We start from the raw sequence: 23,964 nt of genomic DNA, 5'->3' as shown, positions 1-23,964 counted from the left end.
CAGTATCTAAAGAACAGAGGTCATGAGGATGGGGTTGAGATCTTCTCAGTGGTGCCCAGTGACACAGAAACACATAGGAGAATATAGTGCTAGCTCTAGTGATTATAGAGAGAACTCCTTCAATGTAGTGGGTTCTTTATTTACACAGTAAATTTATTTAATACAGTTAAATCTCTTCAATAATTTAACAATCTCTGAAAATAAGATTTAAATAAAGCTAATCAAGTGTGACCATACTGAAACACCTTAATTCACAGCCCAATATCCTCTTACTGGGACCAAGAGGTGCTCAGAAGGCTGAACTGTTTGTGTTGTTGTGTGAGCTGCTTGCAAGATGATCCCAGAAAGTAACAACTGATGTCAGGCTACAGAGGACAACAATCTGCCAGCCTGATCAGAAGGAAGTGTTATTTCTGCTTTCTTTTAACTAACACTGTAAGACGAGAACTAAAACTGAAATTACTACTACTGCTGGCAAGTACAAGAACTATTCGATATTGAGGCATTTTCAAAGGAAATATTCATGTTTGAGTGAGAACAGCAGATTCTCAACATTTCACTAGGTGTTCTACTTCAAAATCCAACTTTGACATTCCATAGAGGACAAGAGCAGACTGACCTTTGGAGCCGGGCATAGATTCTGCAGTTAAGAAAGTCTCACTTGACGGGCCATTACACTAACTGAGCTCCTCCTGAAGCTTGCCAAAAAGAGGAAATAGAATCATTAAAATTACCAGAGCATGTGGGAACCAACTCAAGTTTCTCAGCCAGCAAAATAATCATCCTCCTCTGCTTCCCCTGCCTTCCCTTCCCCTCAGCTGGAAGGCAGTCCACTAGCAGAGCAAGAAAGGAGCTGCACAGGACCGTCAGTCAGAAAGGTAAGCTCTAAGAGGAAGCTGAAATCTAATCTTAACTACTACTTACAATCTCCTAACATCTCTTTCACTTAGTGAGTATCATTGACCTGAAAATAGACCACAAAGCAACACAACACAAACCCTGACAATCAGTTTTGGCATGCTGGCAAACATACTGACTAGAAGGATTAATCTTGTTTTTCATATAACATCTTTATTTTGCTATTCAAAGCATACAGGGGGTTGGTTGGTGGGTTTTTGTTTTGTTGACGTTTCCTAGTGTTGTGTTTGGTTGGTTTTGTTTGAGGGGTTTTGTTTTGTTGGTTTTCCCCATGGGTGTACTGGAGTAACAAAAATATTTAAGTGATTGCCTTGCAGATGGTCAATTTCTATCACTTCAGTGCTCTAACAGTGTGAATGCAAAGCCTGGTTTTAAATGTTATCCAAGCTCTCTTTCCCTCTGTCTTTACAGCATCCTAGCATTTAAACTTCCTCCACTGCCCCAAAATGCAGAAGATGAGACTTGAATTTGAGTGCTCTAATGACTAGGCACAAGCCATTTTCACATCAAGAAAAAAGGTACTGCGTGTCCACTCAGTTTCCTTTCCCATGAGGAAGGACACATGAGACTGAAAGACTCAAACAGGAGTACATAGCTTAACACTGAGCACTACTAGCTCAAAGGGTTAGATTTCAGAATGAAAGCCTCAGCTTGTCACGGAATAGCTCTCCTGAAAGTCAAGTAATGATCACAGTCATGATACAGATAATAAAAACATTAGAAAACCATTTGCAAGTGAACATTACATGAAGTAGGTGAGTATATCAGTTATCTCATTGGAGGCTTCCCACAGCAGCAAGAAAGTCTAGGCTCTGACAGCAAACTCCTTAAGAGCAGCTACACTCTGACTGGCAAGGCCCAGGCATGCTGAACACACTCCTTGGCTACTTTGATTCCATGCCAAGAGAGATCTGCAAGCACTCTTCACAGGAGCCTTTCCAAATACCTTTCTCCTGTTCCCACCTCTGGTCTCACAAGTGCAAGGCTCAAGCAGAACTCACACCTTTGGAGCACTTGCACAGCACTGAAGAGAGAGCTTGAAGGCATTATTAGCAGTGGCTTCCTCACTGCAGCCTGAAGGCCAACTCTTGCCAAATATTACAGCAGCATTCCTGCTTTCAAGCATATTTTAAACCCATGACATTTGAAAATTGAGTCCTTATACATAGGGAATATACAAAAATAGAAGCCTGAAGAGAACATATTGACTGTAAACTTATAGCTTGACAAGGAAAAAAAAGTCACTCATTAGTACTTTTTTCCCCTGTATGGACATGGGGCACAGATCCTCAAACTTTAGATTACTACTAAGCAACGTTCTTCATACCTACATGTCTACTTTGCTTCTGTAGGGGGATAAAGTGTAAAATGTAGTAGGTAACACATGCAACCAAATAAAGCTACTATGGGTTAGGCTTCCAAAGCTGTCAGTCAATTTGTTGTATTGATTACAGTCAACATAAGGCAGTACACAGATCTATCACACTTTAGCTACAGAACCCTGCAGAGAAACAAGTATCACCACTTGTCACTCCCAAGTGAAGAAGAGATAAATAAGAACAGCTTGTTAACCAATAGAACTCGGTGACTGTTGTGTCTAGCTTTTTCTTCTGACTGCCCCCAAATTTCAGTAAGCTGCAGAGTGCCAGAGGCTAAGCTAACAAATGCTGATGGAATTCATCATCGTGAATCACTCCAGATGAATCTGAGGTACCTCAAATAAACAAAAACAACACAAGCTAACATCTCTGCCCCCTGTAAATCAAGTTTCGAAACAATGCTTGACAAACAAAGTTTTAGTTTAGTCCCTATAACCTTGCTTCCATATACTGAGTTTGTAGAGGTTCAAAATATTGTTTTTACTCTTGAAAAAGCCCCAGAAAACTCCAAGATGAAGCTCTATAAACTCTGCCCATCTTGTTCCCTCTCCAGACAATTGAGGCAATTGTTAGAAACACAAAAATCCAGAATTTCTCACCATTTCTTCCATGTAGACTAAGCTCAGTTTTGCATGAACACTTTTAGCAGACCACTCATCTGACATGTTTTAAAACTGACTTTCATCACTTCCAGTATTTATTGCATAAAATGCACGCACTTGATCAAAACTCTTCCCCCACCACCGTGCAAGTTTCCCTCCCTTCACTCAAAGCCTTCATTCGTGCACATGTGGACTGATTTGGGAGAAAACACACTTAAACATAAATTCTTGTATTCTCCCAGTGAACTTTGAATTTCTAAGAAGCCCTAACACTTATTTTAGAGGCCAATTAAATAATGAAGTTGCTACACAAACAGTAGAACTGTCTTTGGTCTCATACACCTTGCATCAATCTCTTCCATCAGATCCCCTATACAGGTCTTTGTTTCACTAGAGAGCAGTCTGATGGCCACCACCACCACCGTGAAGCACTAACATAGAGTCATAGAATCAACCAGGTTGGAAGAGACCTCCAAGATCATCCAGTCCAACCTAGCACCCAGCCCTATCCAGTCAACTAGACCATGGCACTAAGTGCCTCATCCAGGCTTTTCTTGAAGACCCCCAGGGACGGTGCCTCCACCACCTCCCTGGGCAGCCCATTCCAATGGGAAATCACTCTCTCTGTGAAGAATTTCTTCCTAACATCCAGCCTATACCTACCCTGGCACAACTTGAGACTGTGTCCCCTTGTTCTATTGCTGGTTACCTGGGAGAAGAGACCACCCCCCACCTAGCTACAATGCCCCCTGGACTTCACTTCCATTTGGCTGAGCTGCTCCAAACTTCAAGGCATTTTATTACCTCTCAGATCTTTTTCTTGCCTTGAAATTCAACCAGAACTGGCCAAATAGCTCAAGAGCAACTGTAAAGGAACTAACAGATGGGCAGAGTGATGCCATGTGCTAAAGGAATCAGATTCAAGAATTTTTATTTCATTACATCACTTGCTTCCCATTGGATCTCTTTCCTGAAGAACACAGGCCCTGCATTTTAAACTGTACTGCTTTCTGCTCCTTCAGCATACAGCTACTGCACAAGCTACAGTCCACAGGCATTTTTTTGGACAATAAACCAATTCCCTACTTCATTTCCCATAATCTGATAGTACTGTCATTCTCAAATTGTCCTAAAGGAATGCAAACACCATAACCTTCTCATCAGAAATAAAAGAGGAACTTGCAGAACCATAGGCTGGTGTTTTTAATATATTTCAATCCTAAAATGCTCATGTGAATTCCTCAGGAAAAAAACCACAACATAGAAACTGAAAATTATAAAGGCCTACAGCCATATTCCTGTTAAAAAAATTACTTCAGGTGGAACAAGAAAAAAAAATGTTTGGGTTTTTTTTTCTGACCAACATTCATTCTCCAACAGGTTCAATTCTACTTTGCCCATTTTCTCTGTTAGGAAGAGCAACAAAAGAGCTGAATAAAGCTTTCCATGAGAGCAAAAGCTCAACTTCATAACATATAGCCACAGCAAGGGTGCTGCTGCACTTCACTTTATGGAGCACACACTCCTGGAGTGGCATTTACAATGTGAGGAGCTCAGGTTCCCATCTCAGAAACTAACAGATTTAAGCATCTGCTAAGGAAATTCAAACAGCAAAGTACAGACCATGCAGATCATAGAATGATTTGGGTTGAAAGGGATATTTAAAGATCATATAGAGTTCTGATCCCACTGCCATAGGGAGAGACACCTCCTTCTAGGCCAGGTTGCTCAAGGTCCCATCCAACCTGGCTTTCAACACTCCCAGGCTTGGGGTTTCCACAGTTTCTCTGTACAACCCATTCCAGTGCCTCACCACCCTTATGGAGAACAGTATCTTTCTCATGTCTACTCTTAAATCAGACTTCTTCCAGAGTGAAGACACCACCCCTCATCCTGTCACTTCATACCTTTGTCAAAAGTCTTTCTCCAGCTCTCCTGTAAGCCCCTTCAAATACTAGAAGGCTCCTCTAAGATCTCCCTAGAGCCTTCTCTTCTCCAGGCTAACAACCTCAACTCCCTCAGCATGTCCTCATAGGAAAGGTGTTCCAACACTGTTCCTCTTCACAGCCTCCTCTGGACCTCCTCCAGTAGTTATTAGTATCTTGGTGCTGCTTTTAGGATTCTAAACTCAGCAACGTATTACACACTGAAAAAAAGAAGTACATCCAAAACTCCCAATTGTTTCTACAACTCAGACAACAGAACATAATTTTTAGACAGCATGTGCAAAGCACCATGTAAAATTAAACACTGCTTGCACCGTGTCTAAATCATCAAAAGCACAGGAGTCAGGTGTCTGAATTCATCTGCATGCAACAGGCAACTGCTAGTGGCATGAAAGAGACTTGACAGGATGCTTTATGCTTTCATACAGGGGAATTTAAAACCTTTTTGTATCTTAACCACAGGATAAAAGAAACTTTCCATAACAAAAACAGTACGCAAAACACTACTGTAGCACTGGCAAAGACCTGGGTTTTTTTCCTCAACTGCAAGCACTGCCCCATTACAGTTAGAGAGGAAGTCAATAGCTGCACCCTCTGGCCTCAAAATTTCAATCAAGCCATGAACACAGGGCAATTTTTAGTGGTTACCACTAAAGGGAAATGCAGTGATTGCAAAAAACCACAGACTCGACATAGGCGGCTCCGTGGGGATGATATCTAAGTAGATCTTAGCAATAATGTGTCACTCAGAATTACCCTTCTAAACCTGGCTGTTCTGATGGCACAAATCATACTTCCAAAGCTTGCAATAACAACCAACAGCACATCCTCTGACAGGTAAGCCAAGCACCTTTCCTCTGTGTAGGAAGTGCTGAAATAGACAGCATGTTAAAAAGCAGAATTCTGCTTAGATTAGCATCTTAACATTTATCTACACAAAAAAAATACCTAACAGTAACTGAGTTCCACCTTCCAAACAATCTCTCATAACTACATTGAAAGCCTACATGCTTTATTTCTAGAAGTGATGGGCTTGGCCAACTTCACAGCTTGCTGCTCAATGAACCACTTCAGCTACAGCGTGCTAAGAACACCACCAGCAGCACAGCCAGGCCTAAGAGGAGAATGAAGAAAAACTTCCTAATTAAGTTCCTGGTTTCCAAGTGGTAGTCATCTTTGTTCATAATTTTCAAGTCACTGAAATAGATAAATAAAAAGCCTCATATGAAACTCATTCTAGAATAAGGACTGCCTCTCCAGTCAGCAAGGACAGAAGATACATTCCTTTAACCTCTAACTCTACCTAACAATTTTGCTTTCTTATCAACTATTCTGTATAGGAGAAAACTTGGAGCACTTGTGAGAGAGTGTAAGCAGAGGAGTGGCCAACAGGATTACAGCCCACCAAGCTGACAGAGGTATAGATGAGCATCTCCAGTCCTGCAGACCAACACAGCTTTAACATTGCTGTGAAACCATTCATTGACTCAATACAATACTTTGACTTGGAAGGAACCTTGCAGATCTTCTAGTTGCAACCCCACTGCATAAGCAGGGACATCTTTCACTATACCAGGTTGCTCAAGGCCTTCTTCAGCCTGGCCTTCAACATCTCCAGGGATACAGTATCTGTAAGTTCCCTGGTCAACCTGTTCCAATGTCTAACCATTCTCACGGGAAATAATTTCTTCCTAATATCCACTCTAACTCTACCTTCCTCAATCCATTTTGCCCTTGTCTTGTCACTCCAAGCCCTTGTAAAAACTCCTTCCTCAGCTTTCCTGTAGCCCCCTTCAGGTACTGAAAGGCTGCTCTAAGGTCTCCCAGGAGCCTTCCTTTCTCCAGTCTGAACAGCCCCAGGTCTCTTAGCCTGTCCCCATAGGGGAGGTACTCCAGCCCTCTGATCATCACGGCCTCTTCTGGACCCTTTCACTAACAAATGAAGGTCAAGTGGGGCATCTGTGGTACAATGGCCTACATCATAACTCCAGAGTCATGCCTCTCAGAAGCATGCCAAACTGGGATCCATCCTTCCTACTCCTTACTCTCAAGATCTTTACAGAAGAAAATGTGCACTAAGAAGTTAAAGTACAGTGAGAAATAAAACCACAAAAGGTTTCCAAGGACTTATTTTAAAATATCATTTCTGTAATCCCCAAAAATAAAGATAAGAAAGAAACCTCTAGAAAGCAGATTTCTACCTTCTCACTTTACTTGAGCATTGATCATGCAAAAAGTCCTCAATACAGGAGCCACACAGACAGCTCATAAAGAAGTCAATCTGATTCTATCTTTCTTCTCATTTTTCTTACCAAAACACCTTCTAAAGTTAGGTGACAAAGAACTCAAAGTTTACAAAGTCTGACCTAGTCATCACCCTAGTCAAAAACCTTACACTGCATGATGAAAAACCATTTCTTCTTCAGTCATCACAGTGAAGTTCTCAAGACAGACTTAAGATGAATCATGGGTTATTTTTTCTTACCCCTGAAACACCTTCATCTCTAAAAGACATCGCCCCCACTAACCCAAAATAGCACAGCTGATAACTTAATCTTCAGGAACTACTATACAGGTGGGCCTCAGGAAAGAGAAAAAAACAAAAATACAAATCAAGCTGGGAGAGCAAAAGAGATGTCAGAGTTCTGCAGTGAATTCAATTCCATTTTCCCTATAGTTAAAAAAAGTCCACATGCTCAGACAGGTGTCCTTTCCCTGGCATAGAAATATTAAGATGTGTCTTTTATTTTTTATTACAGGCACATGTCAATAAGGTTGTTACTGTCACTAAACATAAGGTTATTCAGAGAAAGAACACCACAGTTCTAATCACTGGCTTTGGAGGCTACTGATAAAAATGTTTCTTGAGGTCTTTGTCCAGTGAAGTCCTCCTGGAAGTCCCCGAAGAGGAAGGTTCCAGGACTTCCCACAATCTGTTACAATGCTTCACCGCCCTCAGAAGGAGTTTTTTCTCCCTGCATTCAGTTGGAGATTTCCTCACTGCAAACTGTTCCCTTCACCTTCAAGTGGCTGAAGCTCCTAGCCTTGACATTCCCTGCTCCACGATGAACACAGCACTCCAGTCTCTGAACATACTCCCTCTCTCCACTTTGTCCTGTCCTTCAGGAAGAGCCAAAAGCTGGGCACAGCCTTCTGGGAGAAACCTCAACAGCACCAAACAGATGGGGAATGACACCAACATGTTTTGAAGAGTGCAAACGTTGTGACCAGCAAGTATGACCAACTGCATTACTATGCCACACAGGTACAACAACAATTTCAGCACTAGAGTTACTCATGGGAGGAATAAGTATTAATTCTTTCCTTAACTGAATCATTAGAACTATCCCCACCAGAGCTGCAAAGCTGGCACAGAGTTCCATGGCCTCTCTCAAGCCTTTCACCCATTAAAAGATCAAGTCTTTGCCATGCACTCAGTCACAGAAAGCAATCTCAGGAGCAGGGTAAGTAACGATTCAGCAGGAGGACACAATGCACAGGCTGGGAGAGGGCATTAAGTGCTCCTCGATTTTACACTGCACAGTGGAAGTGACTGACTATGCACAAAGGCATTCAAAAATCCACGAACTGGATCATTCATATCAGTATTTGTCACATAAAATCACAGAACTGTTTCAGTTGGAAAAAAGCTCTAAGATTATCAAGTCCAACCACTAACCCAACACCACCATGGCCATTAAAACATGACCCCAAGCATCACAGCCACACAGTTCTTGAGCATCTCCAGGGACAGTGACGCCACCACCTGCCTGGGCAACCTGTTCCAATACCTGACCACTCTTGCAGGAAAAGTTCTTCCTAATGTCCAACCTAACCCTCCCTAGCACAACTTTGGCCATTTCTTCTTCTTCTCTCTCTCGGTGTTAGAGAGAAGAGACAAATCCCCACCTCACTGCAACCTCCTTTCAGGTAATTATAGACAGCATATTAAATACTTTCCCACTGTACTGAACACAAACCACAAAGTGTTATAATAGGTTCCCTTTCTGCAAAAGCTGGATGGAGTCAAAGACTTGAGTTTACAAAAAATAGAAAAAATTCACAGCTACAACACAAACAAAAAAGCCAAAAAATCCCAACCCTTCAAGGCTCCTCCTAGCAAATACAAAATAAATACATTAGCACTTCAAATCTCAAAGAAATTCCAGATAATTGAAGACTGAATCAAACAGACTAAGCCAGAAATTCAGCTGTACACACTTGGAAAACAGCATATAGAATCACAGAATGGTCTGGGCAAATGGTAGGATAAAGAGTACAGAGAAAGGACCATCACTGCTCCTCATGGCTTGTAAAGGCTGTGAGATACTCAGCTGAGGATATCCTTGTAATCCCTGCTTTCTCACTTGAAGTAGGGAAGGCTACAAGACCATTCCAACCACTGAAAGCTCATAGTATCTTGGTCCTAAGCAGCAAAGAGATATCACCCAGACCAGATTATCTAAGTGGGGGAAGTGTCCACGGTATTAACTGAACTTAAGGTCAAGTTACTCCCACAAATCCTTTTCTTAATCTTACAGATAATACCTTCCCCTCTTCTCTTCAACTCATCTGGTGGCATTAATGGCTTGAATCAGAAAAAATTAAAACTTAAAAAATAAAAACAACAGACAAAACCACCACCCACAAAAAACAACACACTAAAAAACCTCCACACACAACACACTGCCAAACAGAAAAAGCCCCAGACCGCAAACAAAAAACCCCACGCCAGAACTATGATTCACCTTTCTGGCACTATCCAAAAATCAGACAGAGATGACTGTGGTGTTTGTGCTTCACCTTCCTCACAGCAGACACAGAACACAAAACACAGATAAAAATTCTGTTTCCAAACTTTAGGTTCTCATTGTGAGCTGCAAGGAAGCCCACAGACAACCACTACATCACTGACTGATGATGCATCATCCACAATTTAAGGCACCGATGTGAAATGAGTAAATGTTAGCATGCTGAGGGAAATAGGGGACATAATCTCTTATCCACATAAACCCATACCAGAGTGAAAAACACATCAGTGAATTTTAAGCACTAGTCTTAAACAGAAGGGGTTTTTTTCCTCCTAAATTTATACAACCTCCCAGTTTAAGTGAAATGAGGAAAAATTATTCTCCGTGAACAAACTTAGCAGGTGAGAACTGTCTACCCTGAGCACACCTTGATGAGTAACTGTCTAGTGTGACCACTGTCTCTACTCACTCACCCTAAAAAGTCATGAATCACTGATTACAAGGGCATGAACCACATCAGCCACAGAGGTCTTAATATTTTAGATTCAGGTTTAGAAATAGTTTAAGGGGCTGGGAGTTGTTAGCCAGCTCACCCACAAAGGCCAAAAACTGCAACTCAGCTCAACTGTTTTGTGGTCATGTCACTTCACAGTTCTTTAGGTAGAAGTTTACCTTCGGGGGGTTTACTTTCTTGATAAGCACCACAGGAGGAGAAATGTGGTTTCCACTATGTCTTAGGGACTTACTGAGTTTGCTGTGGCAGTATTTGCAAAATGTGGAATCCAGGATGAAGTTCTGCAATGTAATATGGTCCACTCAGAGTAATGTAGAAAACAAACAACAAGAGCAGTTCTCTGACTGCAACGAGTGGAAAAGAAATGAGATCTCCAACAGCATATTTAAGTTCAGCACACAAGCCTGGGGCCTTCCCCTTCAGCTGGAAGAAAGGATGAAGGAAGAGATGGGGATGAATAAGACCTGATTCCATTTGATTTTAATTTATCAAAACTGAAGAACATTAGATCCATAAGACACCAGGAGAACTATTAGTGTCTCCTACAAAAGCAAGCAAAAATAACAACTAAGTTTGAAATCTTGCTGAGCCTTCAAGAAGCAAAATCAGATCTAAATTCTGAACGTCTGAAAAATTGCCTTCCCTGCTGGTGATCAGTAACAGCTGCTCAGTACAGAACCTCTCAAAAGCAGGAAGAATCCTGATGAGCTATCAGGGAATCAACATCCCAGCATAACTGTTGATCAGATTAAAAGTTCACCTAGCCTATCTCTCACAAAACCAAATGCAGACAGCTGCAGATCATAGGAAAGAACACAAGAACAACCACTAAAATATCCTCCCAGCTTCATTTGTCCACAAATCTGTAATTAATTCTACTACAAAAGGTGTTCAGTAAATCTAACAAGTGCTGCTCTGCCAAAACCATACCCATGTTTCTAACTCCCCAAATGTTGTAGAGCAACAAGATCAGTTTTATGCAAAGGGCCTTCTCCTTTAACAATGCTTACCTGACGCCCCCAAATTCTTGGAGTAGATGGTAATAAGATGATGTACAGAAATTTAGGAGAGACAGATAAAGCTAACACATTTCCAGATCATCTCTCCATCTCCAGAATCTCCTCTTTCCTAAACTGCCAACTCCTGACTTCCTTATTTGCTTCCAGTACAGCAACAACTCCATACACTTGACTATCACAGCCATCCTTTTCTTGAGGCTTTTCTAGCTCTATTAGGTTGTTTGTGAGTTGGAAAAAATCCAGGGGTAAGGGACAGAACAAGATACACGAGGTCCAAATGCACTATGGATTTACATGTTGAAGTCCTTTTTTTGATCAACACTGAGCATTAAGATGCTCTTTAATCTTTAGAGTTATCCCTCATAAATCCAAGACCTCACCCAAGAGCTCCTACAGTTAATCATTACCTCTCAGTATTATGAGACACATAACTTGACATTTATGCACACTTGACTTCTCATTTTATTCATCAACTAGAGCTGAACATCTAAAGGTCCTTCTGCATCTCTTCATAGACAATGCAGTTTCACTAACCTGAGCAACAGCATCAGCAAGCAAAAATCTTGTACAAAGGAAGACAGAAAAATAATCACTTGACCTCTCCACCACCCTTTAACTCATGAAAAGAAGAGAAAGCTATCAGAGGTGTTTACTTACACAGCCCTAACATACTCTCCATCACAGTGCCAACTGACAGAAAATTCCTCCAAACCATCAATAAAGTCATGAAAGACAATACCTAAAAGGCATAAGCCACAAAATGCTACCAGTACTGGCTTGCATCCTTTATAAAACATCATAGAATCACTTTGGTTGGAAAAGATCATCCAGTATAACTATGCTCTAACTCCACCAAGCCTGCTGCTAAACCATGTCCCTCAGCACCACATTTCTGCCTCAATGAAACACTTCCAGGGTTGGGGATTCAGCAACCTCCTTGGGGAGCCTCTTCCAGCCACTGAGAACCCTTCTGGGGATGAAGTTGCTTCTCATTTCCAACCTAAACCTCCCTTTCTGCAACTTTTAGCCATTTCCTCTTATTCTAACAAACATTACTACAGAGAAGAGACCAATCCCCACCTGGCTCTGACCTCCTCTCAGACAGTTGTAGAGAGCAAGGAGGTCTCCCCTCAGCATCCTCTTCTCCAGACTAAACAACCCCAGTTCCTCACTTGCTCCTCGCCAGCCTTGTTCTCCAGACCATTCACCAGCTTCACTGAAGCCTTGAACAACCTGTTCTAGTGGGAGTTGTCCCTGCCTATGGCAGGGGGTTGGAACTGGATGATCTTTGAAGTGACTTCCAACCTCAACCATTCTGCAATTCATTGTTTTTCTCCAGACACACTCCAGTACCTGAATGTCTTTCTTGGAGGGGACCAAAAGTGAACCCAGTGGTCAAGATGTGGTCTCATCAGTGCTGAGGACAACCCTGGTTCTGCTGGTCATTCCTGATCCAGGCCAGGATGATGTTGGCCTTGATGGCCACCTGAGCACATGCTGGCTCATGCTCAATCAGCTGTTCTGCTTTGTTAGCACTTGCACACACAAAAATTATTTGAAGCACTAACTCAGCTATAAGGCCCATTTTGTTCAGGTGTGCAGTACTTTCCAGAAGTACTAGCACTACTTCTCTTTTCTAAAAAATAACTGAAAAGGCTTGCAAAGATCACAGAATCATAGAATCAACCAGGTTGGAAGAGACCTCCAAGATCATCCAGTCCAACCTAGCATCCAGCCCTGTCCAGTCAACTAGACCATGGCACTAAGTGCCTCATCCAGGCTTTTCTTGAACACCTCCACGGATGGTGACTCCACCACGTCCCTGGGCAGCCCATTCCAATGATGCAGTTAACAAGATTGCCTTCCTGACATCAAGACCAGAACAGCAGTAGCCATAGCCTGGCAAGCTGAATTACTCCAGCATCTGATTCACATACGCAGATTGCCAGAACCACTGAAGACTACTCAAGTAAACTTGTTTCACTCTTTGAACTTCCACATTAATGCTAATGTAGTGAAAAGAGGTACTTTGATAACTTGAGAGCAGTATCCAAGCCATTCCTTCTTCCTTCCTGGACGCAAGAAAGGTGATCATGTTCAAATTCCACCTCACAGGGAGCTCTAAAACAAGTTCTGCAACAATTCCTTTAAAAATAACTAAAGCAAACAGAAAATGCAAGGCTGTATTCAGACAGATCCATATCAAAACAGCAAAGTACACCGAACAGAGCGGAAGGCCTGTAAAATTGCCGTGAAAATTGATCACTTTGGGCCAAGTTTACTTACTCACCTTTTTACCATGGTGACTGAGGACAATAAAACTTTAAGACGCATGCAAGAAGCAACAAGTAAGACTTTACAGCCATTGATGAATAAGAAATGTTTGTGGATACACATGGGCATACTTCTCACCGCAGTCACAGGCTCCCTATTACAGCTGCATCAAAATGAGAAAGCTGAGAAGGAAAGCACAGCACTAAACAAGTCTGCACTGCAGCAGATGCTTTCTCACATGAACACTGAGGCATTCCTTTCAGAGATAGCCCTGGCCAGATCTTCATCTCGCAAAACCAGGTCAGAACTTACAGGAATTAAGAGCCACTTGTTTGAGGTGCACATACTAGAGATGTTTGCTGGCCAAAACAACAACAACAAACATTTCTTGCATCACAGGGAAATTGTGACAGTTTTGCATACCCCTGCAAGCACTGACTGAACTCTAGTTCTTTTAAACATTACAAAACAGAGGACATTAAAGTTCAGGCATGTCTAAACTCTAACAGACCTTAATTAAAGAATTGTGTTTAAATATGAATCAAGTTTCTTAGGAAATCAACCACTTCCATCTTTCACTACAACAGGGCAGTCCTTGGAGAAGCTATTTTTTTTCTCTCAAATGTAACTGGAATTGCCTAACCATTTTGCAATCCACAGCTTCATAATACAGTTTTGAACAAGTTCTCTCCATATGAAGTTTTGTGAAACAAAAATGCAACTCAAGTTGTAGATAGAGCTCAGTTCCAGTTCTCTATTCGAGAAGTTTGTCTCAACACCGAGAACAAATACCTGGATAGACTTCATCTCTGTCACAACCCAAACATTCTAAACTAAAGCTGTTCTTATTTAACTTCATTACCCAATTTTTTTTTTTTACACCTGCTTCCTCATCCTATGCAATTTTCTACACAAATTACAACTTCAAGTACAAATAAACACAACCTCTGACTGCTGGAAAACTTTCACTTTCCTGCCAGTGGTTATCAGACTGAAAAACACCACACAGCATCACACAATCCAAATGGTCTGGAAGAGATGGCCAAGAATTTAAAGACTCTCTTTTAGCTCACCCCATGCTCAGGACATGTAGCACCTGAAACTGTTAAATCACATCACAAGGAAATATTTATTTTAGCCTTTTCTACCCTCACACTTAAATAGAGTACAAAGGCATTGGAGGAGAGAACATCTATATATACATATATATTCAACACTAAGGTAGTTTACAAAGCTTTGTTTTCTTGTTTAGCATTCTTTTATTACATGAGTGCTCATGCTCTTATATTCTCAATCCTGCAACACAAAAATACCCACATGAAGAATAAAAAAATGTAAAAATATAGCATTTCCAGTAGAAAATAGCACTCTGTTAAGGTATACAAACAGGGCACAGTACAATTCCTATTAGCAAAACAAACAAAAAACACCACACAAAAACAACAAAACCACCATGACAAAACAACACACCCAACAAGAACAAAATCAAACTGGCTCAGATTTCTATTTTCAACTAATCTGTAACATCTGCAACTCAATGTTTAAGATCTCTCCTTGACATAATTCTCTTTTCTTTCCTAGTCCTCCAAGGGAAAAAAAAAAAAAAAAAAGAAAGAAAGAAAGAAAAAAAGAAAAAAAAGAGCCTCCAAATTTAAAATAATGAAGATTACGCTGACCAGACAGCTTAGTGATGCCAGTGCAAGACTACTCCCTCCAGTGCATTTGCTAGTGCTTAATGCAGTCCATACTGTGTGTCCTAACACATTATGCAAATGACACACACATAAAAGAAAACGTCTATCTCAAAGTGCACCCCTCCACCAACAGCCGATCTGTAATTAGCCATGTCCTCTAAGGAGGCACCTCATTCGCTTTCAGCAAAGCAGCAGCTGCTGGTAAATGGAAATAAAGAAATGCAGAACAAAACCAAGCCTACTACCTACTCTCCCAAAGGTGTCTGCTCGTGGTTGCAAGCCAGACTCCAGATCTAAGCAGTTGGTTGTGTTTTTCCAGAATGCCCACACAGAACCTCTTAAGCCCAGCACAAATATTTACTACTGTTCAAGCACCAGGTCCCAATGCTTCACTCATAAATCATTTCTGAACTACAAGCTCTCAATGCAAAAAAATCAAGCAAATAAAGCAGCAACGCTTCCTGCTGAATGCAATTCACTGATGTTATACAGAATGGCAACAGGGTGCACCAGTTCAAAAAGATACAGCAGTTCTAGTGTCCCACTCCAGTACAAATAGAGGTCAGAGAACAAAGCATATATAGCTCTGTGTGGTTTTTACTTCTCTACGAGCAAGCAATCAAATCTCTAAACTCCAGTATCACCTCCCCAGATGAATTCTCTTCAAATCTAACAGCAACAATAAACCAGTAAATTCAGAGAACTATCTCCCCATTACTAACCAAAGATGGTAAACAATAATTCAGAGAGTAGTTGAGTTCCCTGTTTAACTGCAAAGGGAAAATGCATTTTCACCCTGGTTTAAAGAAGAAGAGAAGAAAACACAGAGGCAGGCCCCTCCCATTAAATAATCTTTGCATGTTTAAGAACTGGATGCATAAACCAGCCTATCCCATCTTGCAACTGTAAGATTAGGCACTTTGAGATTTACAAGATGTGCTGAGCCTCAGATATGCAGTCAAAGCCTGTTTGATGTTGCTGTTCCCACTCATCAGTTGCACTTATACTAAGGTACCTAACTGCTAGGTGACGGGGAAAACATGCCAGGGAAGTGTCTTTGCAAAAATATTAACAATGACAAGGCATAAGAAGTGTTTGGACAGGAGATCTGCACACTACTGATCTACATTCTGTATAATAAATATACAAAGTGGGGTGTGATCATCCCCATTCATCCACCGGTCTGATCAGACAGCACAACTCTCACCCACTGTTCATCTCCCATGCTTGGCACAACCTATTATTTAATATACATGCATGTATTATTTACTAGGGTAGGCAGACCAACACTTCCTCTGCAGCACAGCCCTAAATTCAACGATTTGATGAGCTCATAGCTTTAACCCCTTCTACAACCATGGAGTCACACCTGACAGTTCATCAGCCTGCTGCTGGATTGCTGTCAGTTTGGGCTGCTTCAACACCCATTCGGAAATCTCATAGTTTACACCAGGCCTAACTCATGATTTTAAAAGCAGCAAACCCTGTTACCAACAGGAACTAAAGCTGTTCTCACGTAACACCATTACCTTTTTTTTTTTCTTTCACACCTGACTCCTTATCCTATGCAATTTTCTGTATAAAAGATAACTGCAAGAAAGAATAAGCACAACCTCTGAATGCTAGAAAACCTTCACTTCTCTGCCAATTGTCATCAGACAAGTTACTCCAGCAGTGCTACACCATGCTGGCTCTCTAGCCATTTAGGTCAGGTTGTTAGGGCTCTGAGCAACTCTCTCTAGTTGGAGATGGCCCTGCTCACTGCAGGTGGGTGGACAACATTGAAAGGACCCTTCCAATGCAAACCAATCTGTGATTCTGTGACTTCCTTGGGAAGAGAGACAGAAAGTTTCTCTTCTAATAAATCTTACTGGCTGCATGTTTGTATTCTAATCATGGTCTACAGAACAATTCAAGTATGTATCCACAAAATTTAAACCCATAAAACACTATAGCTTTTTCTCTTTCCAGAGTCCAGACTGTTCTGCTGAGCTACAATTTGGTCATCCACTCACAGGAAGATGTTTTCATACATTCAAGAAGGAGAAGCTCACAAACACCTACACTGTGTGAGACGAAATACTGTCCCAAACTGTTCTCTCAGATTTTTTTTGTATAAGAAAGTAAATACAACAGACAGGAAATAAGTACAAGTCCATCTAAAGTAGCAAAGTGTTATTTTCACACTTCAGTAACAGAAATCATTAAAACCAGCTTATACAAGGAAAAAGCCAAGACAGTGCTTTAATGTTTGTTAAGCCTGTTAAAGAAAAAAGTTCACTCTTCCAATGCAGATACTGCACAAAGTGCAGTGCAATTCTTTTGTGCTGACAAAGTTCAAGATACCCTTCAAATCATCAGGTTTCTCAGGATGTCTTTCCAGGCAATCAGCAAAGCAGGACAACCAATCAACAAAGTTGGATTTTGGGGAAAGCAGAAAGCCACTTCAAAAAAACATCAGATGCTGCTATACTTGAAGGCAGATCCCTTTTCCTGAAGGAACTGTGGGCTGCTTTATACTGTTGCTTATCAAATACGTAATATTTCCTTCATGGAAGAGGTCCATGTTCTGTCAAACTACCTCAGGCTTACTCTGACACAAATGGGGACAGAAGTCAGTGTTGTGCTTGTATAATTAAACAGGATTTGACTCAAGCCTTTTGAATAGCTGCAACCACAGCTCCTGGTAATGCTGGTATTTTTAGTGGAATTACTCTCCCTCAGTACAAGGTTTGTGCAGAATTCTCTGTCACCATAAGTAATAACACACTTCTAACGATTCCTTTTGGTAATGTTTATTACCTGACACATAAAACACCTTACAAATGCATTTCTCTCATTCTGATTTTTAACATTATGGTTGAACCTTACAGCCTCTGAGTATCAGATAGAGGAAAAGCATTGACACCTAACACCACCAAGTTCCAGGATAGTTTCCATGTTTACAGGCATAATCACTTAAAGATTGAAATGCAGTATCAAAATACAACCCTTCAGTACTTGTGCACTATAACAGAGACACAACACCTGGCAGTCACCACTCCAAGTTTACCAATGTCATCCCAACTGCGCTGTTAAAATAGTAAATGATCTATTAATTATTGCTAGTGAGAATGTCAATCATTTCCTATTTTTAGTGCCATCATTGCCCTTCTCTGATTCCTGACCCTTCCACCACAGGCTTGTCTTCAGTTTATGCAGTTGTGCTCTTTGCTAAGGTGTAAGACTGAGAATATTATGGGGTCTTCTCCTTTATCAAATGGAGCGCTTTTGGTTACAAAGCCAGCACTAAATTACCTTTGACTTTTCTTTTACAGTCTTTGGAAATGCATTTCCTAATTATTGCCGAATACAAAAACTCTCTGGAATGTCTAAATTCAATCAGCTATTCCTACCAACTCAGGTGATATGCAAAAAATAACCAACAACACACCACCAAAAAAAAACCTCCCACAAAAGCAAAGCCTCACTCTTTTAATGCACACTTGCAATGAAGTATTAGAAATTCACAATAAATATCTACACATCTTCATGCTCCAACTAGATACAACAGAAAAATTATCAAATAATTTTATTAAGAGTGTTGAGTAAGTATTTTTAGCATTTGTAAGCAATTCTTTTAAAACAAATACAAAAATCGTGGACAGAAAAAATAAGAAAAAGAAAGCAGTTTTTGTTGAGCTTTTCTAGGTAGAAGGACAATAAATTTACACTAATGAACAAGCCAGTTCCAACCTCAAATATGGACAAACCTGTAGCTGGGATGTTGTGACTGAAGTAGTACTGCTTGTACCACATCAAGGCTTAATCACTCCAACAAAACACTGCTACAACCTGACAAAACAGACAGTATATGCCTATTAATCTGAAAGCCAGAAAGAACACACTCTCGCTTATCTGTCCTTATGAACATACGCTCAGCAATTCTTGCACCCCTTTGCAAATGTGTGTCAGATTTCAAACAGAATGGCAAACAGCCCTGAGAGTCCCAGGCCCTTTCTGCCAGCTCCCCCGAGAGCCCAGAAGACATGATCTGCCCCTTTGAACAGGCTGCATGTTCAGACCACAGCCTCCAAGCCCGAAAGCTCAAGCTTTGTTCTCAGCAATCACCGTACAGCCGCTGAAGTGAGAAAGACCACCAGGTACAGTGCCAAAGAGAAGAACAACAAAAATGAAGTAAAAATCGAAACCGTGGCAAGGCATGACCAAACGAGAGACAGTGGCAGAGCTGACAGGCATGCAAAACAAAATAGCAACGGACACCAGCATTACCCAAAGTAGCCGTAACACATGTTCTCAATTCTCCCACCTCTGCATGCAAACATACACAGCAGCACGGGCTTCTCAATCAGGCATGTCCTTCCTTCACCTGCACTGGCTTCTCCATCAGGCATGCCCTTCCATCACCTGCACTAGCTTCTCCATCAGGCATGCCCTTCCTTCACCTGCACTGGCTTCTCAATCAGGCATGCCCTGCCTTCACCTGCACTGGCTTCTCAATCAGGCATGCCCTGCCTTCACCTGACCACTTATCTTGAAGCCAGAGGACTCGATCAAACCTTGATGATTACAGCTGCACATTTCCACAGCCTTTAACTGGCTGAAAAGTCTAATTTCTGTTGCAACTCCCTTGTCTGTGATGAATGCAGGTTATGCTTGGAGCCCTTCTTGTGCCAGCCTGCTGTGCGTACAGGTCTACATCTGCACATTACATGCAGATGAGCTAATATTGCATTACAATGCAAACACCATATGGGATACAGCATCCTGAAAAGATAAATCATTTCCCAAAACTGCTAACACCCTGCATGTCAGTATTAGCACACTATAAAACCCTGCAACTGCAGCAACTTCTTTTCCAACAGAAAACACCAGTAAGACTTCAGCTAAAGGGATTTGTTCCCATAGAGCACATCAAGCACTGCACATAGTAACTGCTCCATCAACTGAACTGAGACACCAAACGCCAAGTCACAAATCGTCACTCCCTCGGCATTTTGCACCAAGATACGAAAAAAGAAGTTGTAAAATAAGTGGAAACTTAGGTCATATGGCAAAATGCACAGGAAGGTATGTGCAAAGCACTGCCAACTGTGACTAGGCACCTATGTTTAAGCAAAGGCTGTGTCATGCCTGCTGATTAAGGCAATCATCAGTGTACGTGCATGTTCTCTAGCAGTTACATTTTAACTGCAACATGTAAGTACCAGGCAAAACGACAGACAGAGCAGACCATTTTGCAATTCCATACCCATTAGTAGTTGCCAATTACACAGTTTAAACACAATGAGCTGCATGAGCCCCACAAGCCGTGTAAGGGCTTACCACGGTAGGGAGAGGTGGATTACGACAAGTGCTAGTGCCAGAAGATCAGCAGGATCAGTAAAATAGAATTAAAAAGCAAATTTTCATTTCTGGACTCGGACATGTGGTTTTCTCCTTCTTCCCACACTATTTCAACAGCAAAGTTTAAAGGCTAGGTCCTCTAAAAACAGCCCAGAAAGCACATCAACAAGAATAACGCCTGATTAAATCTACATACAAATGAGGATCACCATTTTTAAAACAATCTTAAACCTTAACATTTTCTGTTGTCTGTCTTCAGACTCACATTTTGTCCTCACCTAACCCACTTCCTCGAAGAGACTATACGAATCTCCTAACTGAGCTAATGGCAGTAAGGAAAATGTTACAGTATTATGTGTGCAGCTTTTAAACCACGGCAAAAGGGTGAAAATAGCAATTAAACTGAAACTTGGTGTCCTTAAAACCAGTAAAACCCTATGACCAAACCATAACCCACCGACACCTTAAAATGACTCTACTATATTTCATTTTCAGCAAACAAAAGGGGAGCAGCCACATAAAGGACATCTACTGCACAGTCCTACACAGATTTAAGTCAGCCTTTGGCACAACACGCCCCAAGACACACAAAACCAAGTTTGTCTTCCTAAAGTTTCAGACAGGTCTCAGAATAAATCCGCTTAAACTGTTAAATGTGTATTTTGCTGGATCTCCAGTTACAGTTGTTTCAGAGACATTCATTACTACTCATACGGAGCACAGAAGGAAGCAACAGGCACAGCTCAGTGCTAAAAACTCCGCTGCGAGTCGAAACATGCAATGGTGCCACCACAGGGCATGCTATAAAGTTTTTAAACTAAACAGAGGACCGTTCCAGCAACGCATGCCATGGAGAAAAATACGTTTGATACAAGCCGCTGCGTACAGGCAGGAGCGTGGCAAGTACAGGCTGCAAGGAGGGAGAGGCCAGGCCCATATTTCTACTGAAAAGCACCAAGGTTTGAGCCTGAGGGAGAGGGAGGACGAAGCTGTACCACTGTGCCACCCAGCGAAGCGCTCCCGGCCCTCGGGGCCGGGGCTAAGAAGAGTCGAGACTAGGCGGAGTAGCTGACACAGGGGCCCCGAGCTGACCGCGAGGCCGGCGGGTACGAGGAGACCCCACGGCAGCTGCCGTCCCGAGGGCTGGCACGGGAGTCACGCCGCGGGCGGGATACGGGGCCGCCGCCCGGCCCGTCAGGCAGCGGAAGCCCCCGGTCTCCTGGCCCCGGAGCGACGCACCAGCTATAAGCCCCCGGCCGCTACCGGGGAGCCGCACACCCGCACCGTTCCCAGCATCCAACTCCCGGCAACTCCGGGGCGTGAGGGCAGGAAAAGAGAGAGAGGGAGGGAGGAAGGAAGGGAGGGAGAGAGGGGGCGGCCATTAAGCCCGCTCCAGCCAAGTCGTTCCCCACAGCGGGAGGCGGCCGCCCGGCACGGTACGGCCCTGCCCGCCGCCGCGTACGCTCAGTCCGCGCCCCGCCCGCCCCCACCGTTCCTACCTGGCCGACGGCGCCCTTGCCGCCGCCGCCCGGAGGGGGATCGTTGTCTCCATCTCCGCCGGGTGGCCCCGTTGCCCACCGGGTCGCCATTATTTCATTCCCGGTTACAAAGGAGGCGCAAATCCTCTGGACCCCACATCGGGAAAGTGAAGAGAGGGGAGCAAGGAACCAGCGTCAGAGTCACTCGCGCACAGCCGAGGCGACGAGGCCAGCCCCACCGTCGGGGGAGGAGGACTCGGCCCCTTCACGCCGCTGCCATATGGAAAAGCACCGGGACGAGCCTGAGTTTCAGCTGCGCTCCCCGGCTTCTGCGTTCATGGCTGGAGAAGAGAGAGAGCAGATGTGTCAGTCTTCGGCACGGGGCTGCTGCCGCCTCCTCCACCACCCGTCCCTTGTTAGGCTAATTGCACCCACTCGTCATCTTCCTCTTCCTCCGGCTCCTCCTATCCAGAGCTCCAGCCGCGGGGAGGAGAGAAACAGGAGGCGCCCACTCCCTCCTACTTCGCTACATACAGGCGTTCGTGCTGCCGGAGGCAGCGAAGACGGGGAAAGGCTGCCCCGGGCCGCGGAGAGAGGAAGAGTAGCCTCGGCTGACGGGAGCAGCAGCCTGATCGCTCCTCGCTTAGGCCCAGACGAACTTTGATCAACCGGTGAAGTACGGGGTAGGGAGCCGCGGGGGCGGGCGGAAGCTGCCGCCCGTTCGCAGTTCTCGCCCCGGCAGTAACCAGCACCCTGACCGGCTGAGAGGCACAAACTCTGGTTAGCAAAACGCAACAAAAGACCCCTCCCGTCAGCAGCGAGGCCGAGACCCTCGCTTCCTGGAGCCGGGCTTTTGTCTCCCACATAAGCCTACCCCACTCATAGGCAGCTCCCTCCCACTAGTCTACGTAGCTGGAGCCGCTCACGATCAGACCACCGCGCCCCACGCCCCGCCCGCAGCCCCTCCCTCAGCACAGACGCGCCGTTTCGCCTCGACAGCGGCGGCCGACGGCCGCTCCGGCCTTGGCCCTGCCCCCCTGCTGCCAGCTGCGCTGCTGCCAATTAGGGCGTCTCGGCGCTGGGGGCCATCGCGCCGCGCCAGCTGCGCCCGCCGCGCTCCCCGGCCACCTGGGCACCGGCCTCGCCCAGCGCCGCGAGCAGGGGCCGCTTGCTGAGCTCCAAACTCAGCATGGGGGGGAGCCATGGGCGTGCCGAGCTTCAGCCAGCGCTCCCCTGAAGGCGCGGGCTCTTGCACGGCTGAGCAGCCTCCCCCACGCCGCTGACTGCACTCTCTCCCCTGGCCAGCGCGGCACCTCGTCGTCCGCGGCTCTGCCCCCTTCCCTTTCTCCCTATCCCGTTTACACCCTCGCCTTGGGAAGTCCCCGAGGCCTCCCTAGCTCCTCACGTTGGCCCCCGCCCTGATAGGAGCCGGGGCGGCAACCGCGGCCAGCCCGCCAAGCGCGGACCGGGAGCGCGGTCCCGCGACGGGCGGCACTGCATCGCCCGCCCTCAAGCTGGCCCCTTCTTACTCGGCGGCTTGCGGGGCTCCGGCCCTGCAGTGGCGACGAGGAGTCCCCGGCGTCGGCGGCTCCGGCTGCCTCCGCCTCTGGGGCCGTTGGGGAGCTCGTCCCTTCCCCCGCCTCCAGGCTGGCGGTTTCTGTTCCCTCCAAAAATCCACCCACCTCCTCCGACGACACCGCGAGGGCAGGAACTGGCTCCCGGCTGCCTCCCAGGGCACCCGCCCTGCGGCCGGGGCGCGCAGATCCCCGCGGGCCCGCGCCCCGCCGCTGGCCTCCGCCCCGCGCCCGCCAGCACACCCGGAGGCCTCGTGCGTCGGCGTTTTCGGGTGCGAATAAATACCTAGGTTTCTGTCCTAACTCGCGGTTTAGTGCTTCTGTATGCAGCTCCGGCTTGCACCTGGCTTCTTGCGGGGTCTCCCCGCGGGACGGCGGCCGTAACGGCCGCCCCTCGGGGGGTTCTGGGACGGGGCCTGGCTGACGTCCGTGGGGTGGGGAGGAACAGTGTAGAGGCTAAACGAGGTTT

The 23,964-nt window shown here is 44.4% G+C and overlaps 1 protein-coding gene across 4 annotated transcripts in view; it reads right to left on the bottom strand.

Annotated features, from left to right (window-relative positions):
- ARHGAP21 (Rho GTPase activating protein 21) overlaps nucleotides 1–23,964 on the bottom strand; it is a 144,992-nt gene that overhangs the window by 99,163 nt on the left and 21,865 nt on the right. For 2 of the 4 annotated variants that reach the window (XM_064162480.1, XM_064162483.1), the window contains one exon: nucleotides 21,943–22,262. In XM_064162480.1, the coding sequence (XP_064018550.1) occupies nucleotides 21,943–22,032 (90 nt within the window). In that variant the 5' untranslated portion in view covers nucleotides 22,033–22,262. Of the gene's footprint in view, nucleotides 1–21,942; nucleotides 22,263–22,356; nucleotides 22,805–23,450; nucleotides 23,688–23,964 lie in introns of those variants that run through there. The other 2 variants (XM_064162482.1, XM_064162481.1) reach the window with 2 other exon arrangements.

The sequence above is a fragment of the Pogoniulus pusillus genome, chromosome 23 (assembly GCF_015220805.1).
Source record: "Pogoniulus pusillus isolate bPogPus1 chromosome 23, bPogPus1.pri, whole genome shotgun sequence".
NCBI lineage: Eukaryota > Metazoa > Chordata > Aves > Piciformes > Lybiidae > Pogoniulus > Pogoniulus pusillus.
Note: the sequence above shows the minus strand (reverse complement) of the source record. Positions and strands in the feature narration are given on the sequence as shown.